A 17043-nucleotide genomic window follows, 5' to 3' on the forward strand; every position below is an offset into this window, starting at 1 on the left:
TTTTTGTAATTTTTTTTTTTTTTTTTAAATTTTTTTTTTTTTTTTATTTATTTTATTTTAACCAATTAAAACAAATTATTATGAATATAATAAAATCAAATAAAAAGATTAAAAAGAATAAAATTAATAATGAAAATTTAGATAATAGTAAATTATTTTTTAAAGTATGGAGAAATTCATATATAAGATATCAAATTTTTCAACATTTAAGATTATATAATATTCATAAGAATCAAATATCATTAACAAATGAACAATTAGAAGAATATAAATATTTAAATTATTGTAGATCAATTTATTTAGTTGGTGATAAAATTGATAGTTCATTTTTAAAGGATAAATTACCAGATAGTGTTGAATGTTTATCATTTGTTTATTATTTCAACCAACCGATATTAAATAGAATCGATTTCAATTACAATTCAAATTATCATTGTAATTTGAAATCGATAACCTTTGGATACGACTTTAATCAAGAAATTAAAGAGACTGCACTACCAAGATCATTAGAGTCTTTAAAATTTGGTAGATTATTCAATCAGGAGTTGACCGAAACTACATTTAAAAATCAAATTAATTTAAAATCAATAGAATTTGGTGCAAAGTTTAATAATAAAGGTAAACCAATAAAGGTTGGAGTATTTCCAAAATCCATTGAATCTTTAAAGTTTGGTTTTCATTTTAATTCATTCTTTGATGCGCATTCATTACCTAATGGTTTAAAATTAATTGAATTGGGTTCAAATTATTATCAAGATTTAAATCAAGAGGATATATTACCACGTTCACTTACAAGTCTATCATTATCAAATGAATATAAAATTCCAATCACTTTAAAAACAATTAAATCATTACCAAACTTAATGCATTTAGATTATCCAGGTTTCATTTTACCATTTGGTTCGAATGATGAAGTTTTACCATCTTTAAAATCACTTCGTAGTTTTATTGAATGGAATGATGATGATGATGATGGTGATGTTGGTGATGGTGGTGGTGGTGGTGGTGGTGGTAGTAGTAACTCAAAATTACCAAGTTCTTTAAATAAATTAACAATATGTGGTACAAATAAAATTTTTAAAAATATTTCAATACCAATTGGTTTAAAGGAAATTTATATTAAATCCTTATTAACATTTGATTCATTTCATAATGGTAAAGATAATGGTGATGTTGACATTTCAGATTTACAGTTAGAGAAAATGACAATTGATATTCAAAGAGTGTTTGCAGAAGATATAAAACTTGGTTTACCAAAATTCTCAATACCAACATTTAAAAAATTGGAAATTCTTTATTTAAATAGTGAATTCACTCAAGATATCTTTCCATCCACTATTACTTCATTAACATTGGATACCTATAATATGGTTTTTAATTCATACTCTCTACCTAAATCATTAAAACATTTGAAATTACCAAATTATAATCAACCATTCACCAATATTGATTCATTTCCATGGAGAACTTTAGAGGAATTAGAATTTGGTATGCCATTTTTTCAATCATTCCCACCATCGATATCTTTTAAAAATTTAAAATCTTTAACTATTGGTATTGATTGTTTTATGTCATTCTCAAAAAATTCAACCGTTGATACTTTGTTCCCAGTTTTAGAATCAATTGTTTTTATAATTCCTCAAGAACTTAAATATATAATTTCAACCGATTGTTTCTTCCAATTATTACCTATTTCTATAAAGCATTTAAAACTTGGAAAGTATGGATTCGATAAACCATTCAATGATGAATCAATCATTTGGCCACCTAAATTAACAACTATTTCAATACCTAACAGAATAATTCATTTAATTTTTGACAAAAACTTTTCATTACCACATCAATTAAAAAGTTTAGTTTGTGACAGGCTATCTGCTGTTGATGAATTTTATTTTAAAATTATAAAAGTTTGTCCAGAAATAAAATTTTATTAATTTTTTTTTCTTTTTTTATTTTTTTTCCAAGATAAAAATAAAATTAAGATAAAAATAAAATAAAGATAAAATTTAATAATTATTTTTTTTATTGTTTTTATTTTATTAGTGTCATATAAGGCTTTTAGTCACCCTAGGAATAATATCTTAATTATTTTTTTTGAAAATTTTTGTCAGTTTTTAATTTAATTTTCATGAGGTGTTTTTTTAAGTTTTTAAAAAAAAAAAAATAAAAAAAAAAAAATATTTTGAGATATTATTTTGGCGGTGATTAAAAATGTTTTTTTTTTTTTTTGTCCTCAATCCAATTATTTCGAAAATAAATATAAAAAAAATATAAAAGTAAATATAAAAACAAAAAATAAAAATAAAAATAGAAATAAAAAAAATAAACAAAAATAAAAATAATAAAAATTAAAAAAAAAAATAATAAATAATTATGTTGTCAACATCATATCAAATTGAAACCACTAACACAGAAGCAAAGTGTTACCATCATGAAACTCAAAATATAACACTTTTTTGTATTGATTGTGGTTTTTCAGTTTGTAATTTTTGTATTGCAAGTAAAGAACATTGTAATGGTCATAAATTTGATTTAATTCAAAATGTTATGGGGTTTATTAAAAAAGAATATGAAGAGAACTTTCTCCCATTAATACCAAATAGAATAAAAAAAGATAAAATAACACTTTCTCTCTCTGACTCTTATTGTTCAGAGATTTTAAAAAAATTAAAATTCAATCAAGATTTAATAAAAGAAGAATTTAGGTTAATTCATTTGACTGCTAGTATTGTAGAAAGAGATTTACTATCGCAATTGGATACAAGACATGATGAAAATTTAGAAATTAAACTTAAACTATCTTATAAATTATTAAATGATATAGACAAATTACAAACAATAATAAACTATAAATTAAATGAAAATAAAGAGATAAATAAAAATGATATTGAAAATAAACCAGAAGAATTAAAAATCGATAATAATAATAATAATAATAATAATAATAATAATAATAATAATAATAATAATAATAATAATAATAATAATAATAATAATAATAATAATAATAATAATAATAATAATAATAATAATAATAATAATAATAATAATAATAATAATAATAATAATAATAATAATAATAATAATAATAATAATAATTATAATAATAAAATTAATGAATTAATAAATAATAATTTAAATAATTTAAGTAGTTTAGGTTGTAGTCTTAATGGTGTAAATAGAAACTCAAAAATTTTTAATGGTTTAGATTTTGAATTGATAATGAATCATCAACATTCAAAAATTATATTATCAAATGATGAAAACAATAAACTATTAAGAGGTTATAAAAAAATAATAACCAATACCAATAAAAAAGAGGTTGAAAAAATTAAAAATATATATAAATCAATGATTTTTGTTGAAGATAAAGGATCATATTATAACGAGAGATTACCATTAGAAACAAAGACAATGATTTGGAAAGGTGAAAAATATAGTTTATTCATTTGTGGTGGGGAAAATATTTTTAGTGAAAAAATTGCATTCAATTCTGAATCCAAATCTATAACTCATTTAAGAGTTTCTTCAACATTAGGTAAATCTGAACTATTGTTTATGGATGGTTTTGAACAACAAATTCCAAGTACATTGATCCTTAGTGGTAGTTTTGTTATTCATTTTGGTAATATAAAACGTCCAGTTTTACCTGGCGTCATTCCAATGGTATCAAATGAAACATTGGAGATTTACTTTGAAGGTTATTGCCATCATATTGGCGAAGGAGTTATCCCAAACTGTGGTTTATATTTATATTTAGGTGAATTAGCTACACCATTAACCTATGATTCAATACCTCCAAAAATTCAAGTCCTTTATTTAATGGATGGTTTCAATCAAAATTTACCACAAGGAATTATCCCAGAGTTTAAGGGTTCTTTATATCTTGGTAATATTAAAAATCCAATTTATATGAACTCAATACCAAGAACTGTTACTAAAATTGTGTTTCTAGATAACTATCCTCATAAAATTACCAAAAATCAAATTCCAAGTGGTGTTGATCTATACTTTGGTGATATTGTTGAACCTTTAACTGAACAATCAATACCAAACAATATTAATTCACTTCAATTTAAAGATGGTTTTAATCATTATTTAACTAAAGGTATTATACCCTCAACTGTTGGATCAATTTCCTTTGGTGGTATTAAGAAACCTTTACAAGTTCATTCAATACCAAATGGTGTTAAAAAATTAGTATTTACTAAAAATTTTAATCAGCTCATAGTTAATGGAATCATTCCAAATGGTGTTTTAGAAATATATTTTGAAAACCAAAATCCAGTACCTGTTAGCTCGATACCTTTATCTGTAAAGAAAATAATTTGCCCCAAAATAATCTATCAAAGTCTAAAAAGTTTGGATGGAAAAAAACAAATAACTTTTGAAATTTTTTAATCAATTCTTTTCAATGGAATATCTAAATAATTAAAATAAAAAAATTTAAATTTAAAAATTAAATGACATAGAATAAAATGTTTGATTTACACATTTATATCCCCTATAAGAAATAAACAGTTAATAATAGTTTTGTTTGTGGAATTAATAATAAAATGTAAATTGATTATTGTTTTTTTAATGAAGCAATTAAATAAATAAAAAATTGTAATTAATTAAATGAATTTTTGGAAGTTGTTCGAATGTGTAAACTAGTTTTACTTGATTACTTTAACGTTGAGTTGTTGGGATGAAAGTGTAACAAGATCTCAAAAAAATATCTTGTTAATACTAATATTTATTTAATTTTATGAAATGTTCTAAACAGAACATTTAAAAATAACTATTAATATTGAATTGATAATTCAATATTAATTATTACTAACTTAATTCATTTTAATAAATTGTTTCATTTTATATAATAAACTCACTAAACACAACTAAACAATAATTCAAAAATAAATAATAATAATTTAGAATATAGTTTTGTTTCAACATTTTGTTATGACACATACAATTCAGAAAATAATAATAATTTATTTTATTGTTTTGTTTAAAGGGGTTTTCTCCCGTTGTAATTAAATTTAATTAATTTTAAATTAAATTTAATTTTCAAAAAAAAAAAAAAAAAAAAAAAAAAAAAAAATTAATTTGAATTTCACAAAAGTTTTCATAACAGATATTAGATACCAGATATTAAAAATGCCACACACAAAATCACCATATAAAATAATAATATAAATTTAAAAATAATTTAATTAGAAGAGAAAATAATAATTAAATTAAAATAATATAATATTGTAGTTTAAATTGGATCTAACCCTATCGGCCGAGGTTGGAGTAGTTAATAGATTTGAGTTCGCTCAAATCTAAGGACTATAAAAGGAAACTAGGTTTCCAATTCAACCTCAGTAGTAAATATATACAAATAATAAAAACACGATAGGGCTACGGTCATTAATTAATTTTGTGTACATTTATTTCTAAAATAATTAATCATTTTACTTTAATAATAGAATAAATAAATAATTAAATTTTATTAAATAATTTATTTTAAGAGAATGTCAACTAATAATAACGAAGATATTGATAATGATGAATTGCAACAACAGGATAATGAGGAACAACAACAACAACAACAACCACAGGTATCAACATTCAATGAACAGCAACGTCAGATAAGGGAACAGCAGCAGGTAATAGATAAACAAAATCAACTTCTTCAACAACACATTCAATTAATAAATCAACAATCTCAACTACAATTGAATAATCATACGACACCACCATCATCACCCAACATTACAACACCAATAACTTCAGCAGCAATAACCAACACAATAAAGAAATCATTAGGAAAAATTAACACTGATGATACCGACCACCAGTTGTTACAGAAAGTGATAATGATCTTCCACAACAAACCAATTCAAAAAAACAACATTACATTTATTATCAATGCCCAAAATTACTCGAAGAAAATTTTAATATCTTCAAATTTATATTTTTAAACCAATCCAATTATTTAAAATAAAAAAAATAAAAAATAAAAAATTTTATACAATTTTTTTAAATAGTTTTTTTTCTTTATTATTTAATTATTATTAAATGTGTTTTGAAATGTAATTCTATTTAAAAATTCTAAAGGTAATTGAAGTTTAGGGAATGATATCGTCATCTAATCTGAATGTCATAGTGCATAGATAAATCTTTCTTTTCTCTGACATAAGATTAATATGATCATTTTTATTTTCCTTTGAGTGATAGTATTGATATGAACATTAACTTTTCTAAATGATATAGTGCATAGATAAATCTTTCCTTTCTCTACCATTTGATTGTGTTATGATTCATCTCAAATTACTTAATTTTCTTTTAAAGTAACCACTTATAAATTCCTTTTTCTATATTTTTAATTGATAAATTAGATTATTTATTTATTATTATTTTTTTATTTATTTTCAATTTCTTACTTTTGTTTCTCTTTTATTCCATCTTAAATCATTTTATTTCTTTGTTTTTGAAATAATACTATTTCATTTTATTTGATTTAATTTTTTGGTTTTTTGGAATGAAAAAAAAAAAAAAAAAAAAGATCAATTTATACTCTTATAATTTTTTATTATTCCTATTTAATATTTATTAGATTTTTCCTAAAAAGCAATTTTTACTTTTTTTTTCCTTTTTTTTTAATTGATCAAAAAAATTTCTAAATTGGAACTTATTAGATAATAAAAAATGGTTAAATATTGAAATTTATTTAATTGTATTTTTTTTTTTTTTTTTTTTTTTTTTTTTATAAAATTTTAAAATTCCTACTCAAACAATGAATCAAAAAATTAAATAAATAAAAAAAAAATAAAAATAAATTATACAGATGTAATAATAATTATATTTTATATTTATTTTACCTTTTAATTTTATTTTATTTTATTATTTTAATTTGGTAATATAACTTTTCTGATTTTTTCTATCTATAATTGGATATCAAAAAACAACCTGCTGGTAAATTTTTATTTTTTAACATCCAAAGTTGTGGTCATCTAAGTTAGTGGTGTAAATATTACCTCTGAAATTTTTGAGGATCGTACAGTTTGAATTAATTTAAGAGATTATTGTGTTCAACTTAGTATGGTTGGAGTTTTTTTTTTAATTTTTTTTTTTTAATATTAATTAATAGATGTTTATAAATTAAAGGAAATAAACAGATATAGGTTTATTTATGAATTTTAAAATACAACTATTATTGGAAAACTCCAATCATTCCTTTTTTTTTTTTTTTTTACCTGTGATCAGACCTTCAAGGAATGTCCTTGTGTCTTTTCGGCGGTGTTTGTTAAACGGTTTTATTTTTATTATTCAATTGTATTAAATTTTTTAAACTATATTATATTTTTTTTTTTTTTTTTTTTTTTTTTTTTTTTTTTTTTTTTTACTACTACTTAAATTGGAAGAGGGTTCGGAGCTGCTAGGGTTTGCCAGGCTTTGTTGAATTTGTATTTGTGAAGATCTTGATTGGTGTTTTTTAGTATTGCTTCGTCGTGTTTGATTTTCTTTAGTGTGATGAATTTTTCAGTTTCGATGAGATTTAGTAATTCTGTTTCTATGACCTTTTGTTCGAATTTTGGCTCTGGTTGCTTTCATCAGTGTTGAACAATTTGTGACAGATTATCTTCCATAATTGGTGTGCTATTATTCCTATGAGATTGGGGAAGATTCTCTCAGTTCTGTTGTATTTTGATATGTCTAAGGTATCCATTGACCATCTGTGGATTTTGATGAATGATAATTTGTTAACTGTTGATATGATGGTTTTTTCAATATCTAGGATATCTTGGCATAGAGTGAAGAGGTGAGAATAAGGGTCTCTGAATAGGTGGCCACAGATCTTGCATCTGGTGTCTCTTTCGTGGTTGATACCTGGAAGTGATCTTGAGAAGAATCTGAAGAGGGTGTTTCTACCTTTTTGGTGAGAAATGCTGTTGATGTTTATGAATACTTTGGGTATTGCTGTGTTGTATCTCACCGCCCATAACTTCTGCCATTCTGTTCTTCTTGGTGTTGGGTGTCTGTCTTTGATCATGAGTTCGTAAATTTCTTTCAGTTTTAGTGGTTCATCATTGTCGTTTCTTATACAGTCTGGAAGTTCATTTATCTTTGGATGGTTTTGGTAAAATTTGACTCTGAATACACCCCAGTGTCTGCACATATCGTTGAGGGTTGAAGTGTGGGCTTTTTTTCTACTTAATTGCTCCATGTACCATTCTTGTAAGGTATTGTTGTTGTTGTTGTAGTTGTTATGGAGTAGCCTGTTCATGTACCAGATTTTGAATGCTATATGTCTTAGTTCTATATCCCATAATTTTATGCCTCCTTCTTTCCAATCTGCATATGCTCTGTCTATTTTCATCATAGTTTTGTATTTTCTCTCTTCTGTATATGTATTCTTAACTGAGGAGAATAAGAACCATCTGGTCATGTTATTGATTTCCTCAATTTGTTCTTCATTTAGATTATCCATGTATTGATGGTATGTTAATTTGGATAGAACGTATGTTTTGAGAATTGTCATCTTTGCCTTCATCGTTATTGCTTGTGATTTCCATTTGATTAGATTGTTTTTCATTTCTTGGATTAAAGTGTTGTATTTTGAATTTAAACCTGTTTTGGTGAAATTGAGGCCAAGATATCTTTCTGGGACTGTAATCTCTTGGAATGGTAGATCGTGTGGTTTATCTCCTATTGCTATCATTACTGTTTTCTCTTTGTTTAACGATGATGATGTTGCTGAGCAGTACTTTTGGATTTTAGTATTAATTTTCATTAGTTCTTCTGTGGAGTTTGTAAAGGTTGCTATGTCGTCAGCAAATGCAGTGAGTTTTCATGATTTGGAATTTGGTAGAGTGAAGCCTTTGATTGTATTATCATTGATGATATCTATTAGAAGTGGTTCTAAAACTAGAGCAAAGATTGTTGGTGATATTGGGTCTCCTTGTTTTGTTCCTCTTCTGATTGTTATTCCATTGACTAAAAAGTCGTTGATCTTTATTTTGTTTTTAGTATCTTTGAGTAGGTTTAGTAGGATCGCTGTGAATTTTGGGGGGATACCAATATGCTCTAATGTTCTTGTGATACTCTTGTGGCTGATTGAATCGAATGCTTTGTTAAAATCGTAAAAGGTAATGAGTGTATTGTTCTTTCTTTTGTTACTTATTTCTATTACTTCCTTCATGATCTGAATATTGTCTTGGATGAACCTGTTTGGAACAAAGCCTTTTTGAAATTTGTTGATAATTTTACTGGTGATATCTAATAATCTACTGTTGAGAATTTTGCTTAAAATTTTGTAATCTGTATTGAGAAGGGTGATTGGTCTTCTATTTGAAATGTTTAGTTCATCTCCTTTTTTGAATATTGTTGTTATTACTCCTTCTTTGAATTTTGTGGGGATTTCTTTCTTATTTGTGAGGAGGTCGTTGAAAGCTATAGTCAATATTCTTGCTATTGAGTTGATGTGGTACTTGTAGAATAGTGCATTGATACCGTCTAAACCTGGAGATTTGTGGATACTTGAAGTTTTGATTGCTTTGGTCACTTCATGTATTCTCATCGGTCTGTCTATCTCGAGTTTCTTGATTAAATCAACGTCTACTTCCCATTTTTCTAATAACTTCTTGTGGGTTTCTTCGTTATCTTCTTTCTCTTCATAGAATTCAACAAATCTTTTTGCTATGTTCTCTTTATCTGATATGGTCTTATTATCTTTATCTTTTATTTGGAATATTGATTTATCTTTGGCTCTGGATTTAAGGATACTTGTGAGGTATTTGCTTGGTGTTTCTTGATGCAGGTGGAGTTTTAATTTGATATCCCATGCTTTTACCTTTTTAAAAAAAAAAACTCCAATCATTCCTAAAAATATTTTATTTTATATTTAGAAAGGAATGATTGGAGTTTTCCAATCATTTCTAAAAATATTTTATTTTATATTTAGAAAGGAATGATTGGAGTTTTCCAATATTTTTTTTTTTTTTTTTTTTTTTTTTTTTTTTTTTAATATTGGATTAACAAGATTGATATATGTCCATCTGTGTTAATACGAGTTTTTATTTAATATTTATTTATAGGCTTATCATTTAAGCTGAAGGGTTATTTTAATCATATGAATTGATCTAAAAGATATAATATTTGGGAGAGATGATTCTGGAATACAATAGTAATTAGCTGTTGTTTTTCTTAGCTTGATCGTTGAGGTGAGAAGGATCTTAGGATCTTTGAAGTTATTATGGTCTTTTGCTGATAGAGTTATGGTTGGATGACAGCTCCCTTGAATAATCGTTAAGTAGGAAGTCTATTTTCTTAAGCATTATGCTTGAGAGGATTGAGGATTTTTTTAATCTCCATCTGCGCTTGTTCATCTGTATGTTGGGTAGAGTGAAAGTGGTTGATAGGAAGTTGTGATCTGATAGAGGTATGTCGTTAATTTTTGGGGGGATTAGGTTCCTTAAGTATAATTGGCTGTAGTTGATTAAGCTATTGTTAAGGTATATTCTGTCTAGTCTCCTTTCCAAGATTCTTGTGAGGTAATGTATCGTTCTTGAGAAGGTGGGTCTTTTATTTAGTTGGTCCATATCCATTAGGTTATTTGAAATTCTGATGGCTTCGATTACTGTGGCCATCTCATCTGGGGATTGTGTTGTCAAGTTGCCTTGGTCATCACTTGATGTGTGATTGTCATTGAAGTCTAAACAGTTGAAGTCGCCTGCTATGATGTCGATGTTTTTATTAGGGTTAGACGTAAGGTTGTGGTATTGGTTGTTGAAGTGTTTGTTTAGTGTTGAAGCTAGTGTTTTTCTTTTATCAGGTTGGGCCGGGGCGTATATGGCCAAGATTCTCGTTGTGGTATCTTTTATTAGAATGTCTGATATTATTAGTCTACCTTCTATTATGAATATTGGTGAGAGTTTTATGTTTTGGTTGTTGTGGTTTAGTATTCCTATTCCGTTGCCTCTGTTGGTTGCGCTAATGATGGAGCCAGAGAATAGCTGGTGTGCTTGTGTTGCGTCGGCGTTGAGTTCATTGACTATGGTTAGTGCCAATGAGTTTGGGGGGGATTGGGATTTGATAAAGTCTGTTTTGTTTTTGAAGGAGGTGTCAGTGCCCCAACCTCTGACATTCCATTGGTTGATTTTGATTACTACTATTATGAGATGATATCGATCTCCTCTTGGGAGTCGTATAGCTGCGGTTTGGATGGTGAAGGGTAGATACTCCCTATGAAGCTCTCAATGATTCCTTTCCTTTCTTTTTTGACAGGTGTCTTAGGGGTGGATGGGATGTAAGGGTTGCTTCTGTTTATTGTTGGTGAGAGTTGGTTGACTTCATTGTTTGAGTGGATTTCCTCGTTCTTGCGTTTATGTGATGGAGGGATGTTTAGTGTCTTCTCTCTGTTTTCCGAGGATGAATGGGTGTTAGTGCTCGTTTTGTTGGCATTGTCTTTTTGGATGGCGTTGGATGTTGTGGTAGTGGTTGTGGTGGGTTTGACAGATTGAGATTCTGCTGGGTTTTTGCGGGGAAGAGGTAGAGATGACTTTTTTGCTTGGGCTTTTTTCTCTTGGGTTGATTGTTTATCAGACTGATTGTTTGCTGGGTTGTTTGTTTGTTGTTGTGGTTTTGGTTGAGAGGATTTGATTGCTATCCTGTTTTGGGTGTTAGGAGGATCTGTCATCTCATCTTCTAATGGTTCCTCCGTGTTGTTTGTCTCTACTTTCTTGTTTTTCTTTTGTGAGGAGTAGGTTTTGGTGGCCGTTCTGATGGTAAAGTTTGCGATTTCTGTAATGTGTTGGCCAGATTTCATTTGATCGCCTATTTTGCATTCTATTAGACCGAATACTATGAGGTGGTCGGTGGAGTATATAGTATTGTATATTGCATAGGGTATTTCTTCTGCAAAGGCAGTTTTGATGATGGCGTCCACTATTCCTGCCTTTTCTCTGGGAATTCTTACTCTTCTTGTGAGGACGTGGAAGTCTCTACTGGAGGTGATGAAGGTTCCCAATTTGCTTCTATCTCTAATGATATTTATGAGAGATTGTTCGTTTTTAATCATCAGGTGGATCGTTTTTCTAGTTCCTTTGCCTATGTATATCTTGTCGATTGGGATATCGTAGTTTGAGAGTGTTTTTCTCATTTCTTCTAACCCCTTGAGATCCATTTTGGGGAATTCGAGTGTAATTGGGTAGAATCCGTTGTTCTTCTCGTAGGTTGAGAGCGCAGTCATGTTCAATATGGTCTCGCAGTATTTGGAGATGTCTTTGAGGCCTATTGATAGTTTGGGGTAGGTCTCCTTTATCTCTGCTGTTTTTGTGGAGAATTCCTTAATGAAGTTCTCCGATGCCTCGTCCATATGGGTGGAGGGGTTGGCCATTTTAGCCGCGTCTGCGTAGGAATTCATCTCGATGGGATTCCTTTGAATCGGCGATTTGTAAGTTAGATCTGTAGATCGTGGTGGATTGGTGATTTTTTTTGAAAGATTGGTTAAAATTGACCGAGATTAAGGATAGAAAAGGATGAATTACTTTTCACGTGTATCTTGTATCCTCTTGATCGCGGTACGGTTTTTTCACTTTCCAATAATAGTTGTATTAAAGGTTGGTGGTGTTTGAAATCCTGCAACTCGGACCCACTTAATTTAAGGAATTGAACCGGCGATCAATTGTTTCCAGTTATAAAAAAGGCTCCTATGAGGATCGAACTCATGACCTCTTCCTTACTAGGGAAGCGCAATACCACTATGCTAAGGAGCCATTTTTGAAATTTTAAAATATAAGACATCTATAAGTTAATTTTTTAAGGAAATTTAATTTTTTGTTATTTTTTTGATTCATTTTATTTTGTAATTTAGAGAATAGAATTAAATGAAAACAATGAAAGACCCTATATTCAATTAAAAGTTAAAATTCATGAATCTAAGTTTAAAAGTAATTTGAAAGAATTTACTAGTAAATTAAATAATTGGGTTGTCAATGAATTTTTTTTTATTATATGGAAGCATTTGGGATAAAAGTAAAATAGTTTTTACTTTTGAATATTTGTTTGGATGATGTGAATTGAAAATGGAATATTCTGTGTTTCTCCAAAGTGAAATTAAATCCAAATATTCTTTCTCTAAACCATTTGTTTGTAATGGCTCCTCTTTATTGAAATCAGTTACAACGCCAGAACTATGATAGCTACGAAGTTTGGATTGAATAATATTTCTTGAGTTATTTATATTATTTTGAATTTGAGATAAATCACTGTTGTATGAAGATTCATCGAATACCTTTTTGATTTCATCTTTGCACTTTGGGGCTTTTCTAGATTTTGTTACCGGAATTTGTTTTGTAATGATTTCAGGTTGTTCTTTAACAATATTAATTTCTTTGACAATTTTTTCTACCTCTTCATCCACTGTTACCTCTTCTGTGACAGCAACATCTGTCATTATTTCTTTTTTATTGGTAAAAGTTTCTTTTCTTGTTACTGGAACACTTTTAATTATTATCTTTTCATCTTTTAGTTTTCCACCAATGGTGCTAATTCCAAGAGTAACAATTCCTGTAATCCATGATCTAACAGGTGCATCTTCAGTAATTCTTTCTTCAAATGTATGTGGGACAGGCTTTTTTTCAATTCTTGTAATTGTTTTGGTTGGAACTATTTCTTTGACAGTTTAGTAAGAAATAACTTCTTTATCAACAAGATTAACTTTTATTTCATTTATTGTTTCATTTTCAGTGTATTTCTCGTCGATTTCACAATCAAACACTTTAACAGTTTCATCTTTGTTATATTTTGAATTTTAATTATCCTTTAAAAGAGCATGCTCTTTCAATTGCTTATTTAATTCTAAATGTTTATCAAATCAATTTTTGACATCACTGGTTTTACAAGATATTTAAATGATATTACTGATGGATGATTTTAAAAAGTTGTAACCATTTTTTGACAATGTTTCAGTAATTTACAATTGAGTCTTAATCAAACCTTGTTTAATACCAGTTGAAGAAACCCAATCGATTAAAGAATTTTTGTTTTTAATAAATTGAGATAAATAGATTAACTCTTCATTTAAATCTATCAATTGTTTAGATTGATTTAAATTTGAATTTCCTAAAACCAAATCTAATAAGTTTGAAAATTCCATTAGTTCATTTTTGTACCTTGATTTAAATTTGTTAATAAATCATTAAAAAGCTTCATTTCAACGGAAAATATTTTAATTGGAAGGAAACCTTGAAAAAGCAAGGTTTCCTTCTAGCTTTATAATTTTCAATCTTTGATTTACTACCATAAATGAAAATCCAATAAATTGTGAATGAGATGAAATTGAAATAAATTATCTGGCAATGAAACATATGAAAGACTATTAATCATTTCCTTAATAAGTTCTCTTTGATTTTGGTTTGGTGGAACATAGCTTTTATCATCTTCACTTGGTTTTGCAAAAATTGAAGCTTTATCACAACGTATTAAATTGTCAATAATTTTCTTTGATTGTTCATCAACGGAAATGTTTCAACAAATTTTCAAGACTTTTTTTGCAATTTTGGAGAGCCAATTTACTTCTTGATGTTTTAGTGAATACAATACCCATGCATTTTTCAAGATCTGATCCAACTTTTTGAAAGAGATTGCCATTTTTGTTCAAACAATCTTTTAAAGCGGTTAAGTAAAAAAAATCTTTTAAGAGAGAATTTTAATCATTACCCACCAGTTGCTCCTAAGCTTTCATGGTGGGTAATGATTAAAATTTTGACTTTTTGATTTTGATATTTGATTTAATTAAACCATTAATTAAATCAACTATTTCTCCACCGGAATCAGCATCACCAGCCAAATCCAAAAGATTGCCAAAATTGGTTATTTTTAAATTTGTAATTAATGTTTTAGAACCACTTCCATCACCAATTTCAAAGCCTTTCGAATTTTCACCCAATTTTAATTCTTCATTTTCATTAATAATAAAATCACTATCCAATAATTCAAAATAATTTGTTAAAGTAGTCTTTCCAGAGCCAGTTGGACCAACTAAGAGAATTGCATCTTCAATATTTCTTTCAAATGATTTTGAACAATTTCTAATGAAACCAATAATTGTTGAAACTGTTGAATATGTTTCTTCACAATGATCATAATTGTCCAAGGTATGAATGGAATCTTTAATTTTTAAATATTTATCATTATAATCTTTAATTTCTTCTCTTTTCATTTTCAATAAATAATTTTAAAAAGATTTTCTTTTTTTTTTTTTTTTTTTTTTTTTTTTTTCTAATTATGCAAAAAAAAAAACTAAAAAAAAAAAAAATAAAAAAAAATAATAAAAAAAAAATACTATATCCTCTTAAATATTAAATCTACTTATTTTTTAAGATTTATAAAAAACTAATTTTAATTTTTTATTTATTATTACTATTAAATGATTTTTTTATTTTTTGTGATTGTAATTAATATATATATTTATTTATTTATTTATTTTTTTTACAGTTTTTTCATATGCAATTAATGATATTTACAAATTAATTAAAAAAAAAAAAAAATTTTTTAATTTCGGGCTTGGCTTGTTATGTAATGAAAATAAGTCAAAGGGGTCAATTTCTCGAAATTTTAATAAATAAAAAAAAAAAATATAAAAATAAAAAAAAAAAAATAAATCAAATAAAAAAAAATTCCAATACCGAAATTTAAACAATAGTAATTAAAAAAAAAAATTAAACAAAGGAACTTTTAAAAAAAAAAAAAATATTCATTCCTTATAAAATAATTTTTTGAAATGTTAAATAAAAAATATCTTTTAACCATTTCTAGTATTATACTAACAAGTTCATTTCTTCTTTATAAACTTTATGATTATTTTAATGAAGAAAATAAACTAAATAAATTTAATCAAATTTCAATTGACAAAATTATAATTTATCCAGGTAATAAAATAAAATAAAAAATAAAATATAATAAAATATAAAATAATAATAAAATATTAATAAATATAAATTAGTTAAAGCATGTAAAGGAATTGAAGTTAAAAAATGTAAATTAACTGAATATGGATTTGAAAATGATAGAAGATGGATGGTAATTAAGGATAATAGATATGTAGGACAAAAGCCATATCCAGTATTATCAACAGTAAAAACAGAATTTTCCGAGGATGGATTGTTTTTAATAATTTCTAAAGCAGGTATAAAAAAACAATTAAAAATTTCAACGAAACCATTGAGTTCGAGTGAAATGAATCCGGAATTAATCTATTCAAACATTTCCACACTTGATAATATTTCACAATGTTATGATCAAGGTGATGAAGCTGCACAATGGTTTTCAAATATTATGAATGATTCAAGTGGTACTATCAGATTCGTTCAAATGTGTCCACCTGATTTATGGAAAAGAAATATTAGAAAACATATTGGTGATAATTTAAAAACCAACTCAACCAATCAAGATAATGAAAAAGAGTATAAAAACTCTTTATCAAATTCATGTCAAATTATGTTTTTATCAAAAAGTTCAATTGATGATTTAAATAAAAGAGTTGAAAAAAATAGAATTGAAAATGGTGAGTCTATAAAAGATAAACCATCACTAAAGTATGATCGTTTTAGACCAAATTTAATAATCAATGGGACAACTCCATTTCAAGAGGATCATTGGAAGTCAATTGAAATTGAGAATAAATCAGAAACGACCACTACTACTATCGAATTGAAAATAGCCGATGGTAATGCTCGTTGTCCTGTCGTTACTATTGATCAAGATATGGGTGTACTTGATCCTTACAACGATGATGAACCATTGAGAACTTTAAAAACTTTTAGAAAAGTTGATTGTGTTATTGGTCAAAAAGTTTTATTTGGTACCTATGCTGTAACTAATCCAAAGGATCTTGGAAAATTCATTTATGTTGGTGATAAAATAAATATTTTACAAGTTGGTTTTAGTTCTAATTTTTATTCAAAAATTCCAAAATAGGTAGGAAAAAAAAAAAAAAAAAAAAAAAAAAAAAAAAAAAAAAAAAAAAAAAAAAAAAAAAAAAAAAAAAAAAATCTAGGTAAAAAAAAAAAA

General features: G+C 26.5%; 10 protein-coding genes and 1 non-coding gene across 11 annotated transcripts; 4 read left to right on the forward strand and 7 right to left on the reverse strand.

Annotated features, from left to right (window-relative positions):
- Positions 1 to 80: 80 nt before the first annotated feature.
- Positions 81 to 1934, forward strand: DDB_G0269802 (hypothetical protein; the record flags this gene model as incomplete). Its single annotated transcript, XM_641208.1, has 1 exon — positions 81 to 1934. One exon carries the CDS (start codon positions 81 to 83, stop codon positions 1932 to 1934), a length of 1854 nt encoding a protein of 617 aa, XP_646300.1.
- Positions 1935 to 2373: 439 nt separating this feature from the next.
- On the forward strand, positions 2374 to 4401 carry DDB_G0270646 (hypothetical protein; the record flags this gene model as incomplete). The annotated part of the gene is made up of 1 exon (XM_641209.1): positions 2374 to 4401. The coding sequence occupies one exon, from the start codon at positions 2374 to 2376 to the stop codon at positions 4399 to 4401; it is 2028 nt and encodes a 675-aa protein (XP_646301.1).
- Positions 4402 to 5501: 1100 nt separating this feature from the next.
- On the forward strand, positions 5502 to 5951 carry DDB_G0269804 (hypothetical protein; the record flags this gene model as incomplete). The annotated part of the gene is made up of 1 exon (XM_641210.1): positions 5502 to 5951. One exon carries the CDS (start codon positions 5502 to 5504, stop codon positions 5949 to 5951), a length of 450 nt encoding a protein of 149 aa, XP_646302.1.
- A 1592-nt stretch (positions 5952 to 7543) lies between these two features.
- On the reverse strand, positions 7544 to 8692 carry DDB_G0270648 (hypothetical protein; the record flags this gene model as incomplete). Its single annotated transcript, XM_641211.1, has 1 exon — positions 7544 to 8692. The coding sequence occupies one exon, from the start codon at positions 8690 to 8692 to the stop codon at positions 7544 to 7546; it is 1149 nt and encodes a 382-aa protein (XP_646303.1).
- Positions 8693 to 8821: 129 nt separating this feature from the next.
- On the reverse strand, positions 8822 to 9850 carry DDB_G0270650 (hypothetical protein; the record flags this gene model as incomplete). The annotated part of the gene is made up of 1 exon (XM_641212.1): positions 8822 to 9850. The coding sequence occupies one exon, from the start codon at positions 9848 to 9850 to the stop codon at positions 8822 to 8824; it is 1029 nt and encodes a 342-aa protein (XP_646304.1).
- A 1293-nt stretch (positions 9851 to 11143) lies between these two features.
- On the reverse strand, positions 11144 to 12220 carry DDB_G0270968 (hypothetical protein; the record flags this gene model as incomplete). The annotated part of the gene is made up of 1 exon (XM_641213.1): positions 11144 to 12220. The coding sequence occupies one exon, from the start codon at positions 12218 to 12220 to the stop codon at positions 11144 to 11146; it is 1077 nt and encodes a 358-aa protein (XP_646305.1).
- A 454-nt stretch (positions 12221 to 12674) lies between these two features.
- On the reverse strand, positions 12675 to 12746 carry tRNA-Thr-AGU-12. Its single transcript has one exon. It is a non-coding gene; the product is annotated as a tRNA-Thr (tRNA).
- Positions 12747 to 12946: 200 nt separating this feature from the next.
- DDB_G0270970 (hypothetical protein) lies at positions 12947 to 14128 on the reverse strand (the record flags this gene model as incomplete). Its single annotated transcript, XM_641214.1, has 2 exons — positions 12947 to 13616; positions 13950 to 14128. 2 exons carry the CDS (start codon positions 14126 to 14128, stop codon positions 12947 to 12949), a joined length of 849 nt encoding a protein of 282 aa, XP_646306.1.
- Positions 14129 to 14268: 140 nt separating this feature from the next.
- Positions 14269 to 14622, reverse strand: DDB_G0269806 (hypothetical protein; the record flags this gene model as incomplete). The annotated part of the gene is made up of 2 exons (XM_641215.1): positions 14269 to 14472; positions 14548 to 14622. The coding sequence occupies 2 exons, from the start codon at positions 14620 to 14622 to the stop codon at positions 14269 to 14271; spliced, it is 279 nt and encodes a 92-aa protein (XP_646307.1).
- Positions 14623 to 14728: 106 nt separating this feature from the next.
- On the reverse strand, positions 14729 to 15193 carry DDB_G0269808 (hypothetical protein; the record flags this gene model as incomplete). The annotated part of the gene is made up of 1 exon (XM_641216.1): positions 14729 to 15193. The coding sequence occupies one exon, from the start codon at positions 15191 to 15193 to the stop codon at positions 14729 to 14731; it is 465 nt and encodes a 154-aa protein (XP_646308.1).
- A 561-nt stretch (positions 15194 to 15754) lies between these two features.
- DDB_G0270652 (molybdenum cofactor sulfurase domain-containing protein) lies at positions 15755 to 16950 on the forward strand (the record flags this gene model as incomplete). Its single annotated transcript, XM_641217.1, has 2 exons — positions 15755 to 15902; positions 15977 to 16950. 2 exons carry the CDS (start codon positions 15755 to 15757, stop codon positions 16948 to 16950), a joined length of 1122 nt encoding a protein of 373 aa, XP_646309.1.
- Between the last annotated feature and the right edge of the window lie 93 nt (positions 16951 to 17043).

The sequence above is a fragment of the Dictyostelium discoideum genome (assembly GCF_000004695.1).
Source record: "Dictyostelium discoideum AX4 chromosome 1 chromosome, whole genome shotgun sequence".
NCBI classification, from domain to species: Eukaryota; Evosea; class Eumycetozoa; order Dictyosteliales; family Dictyosteliaceae; genus Dictyostelium; species Dictyostelium discoideum.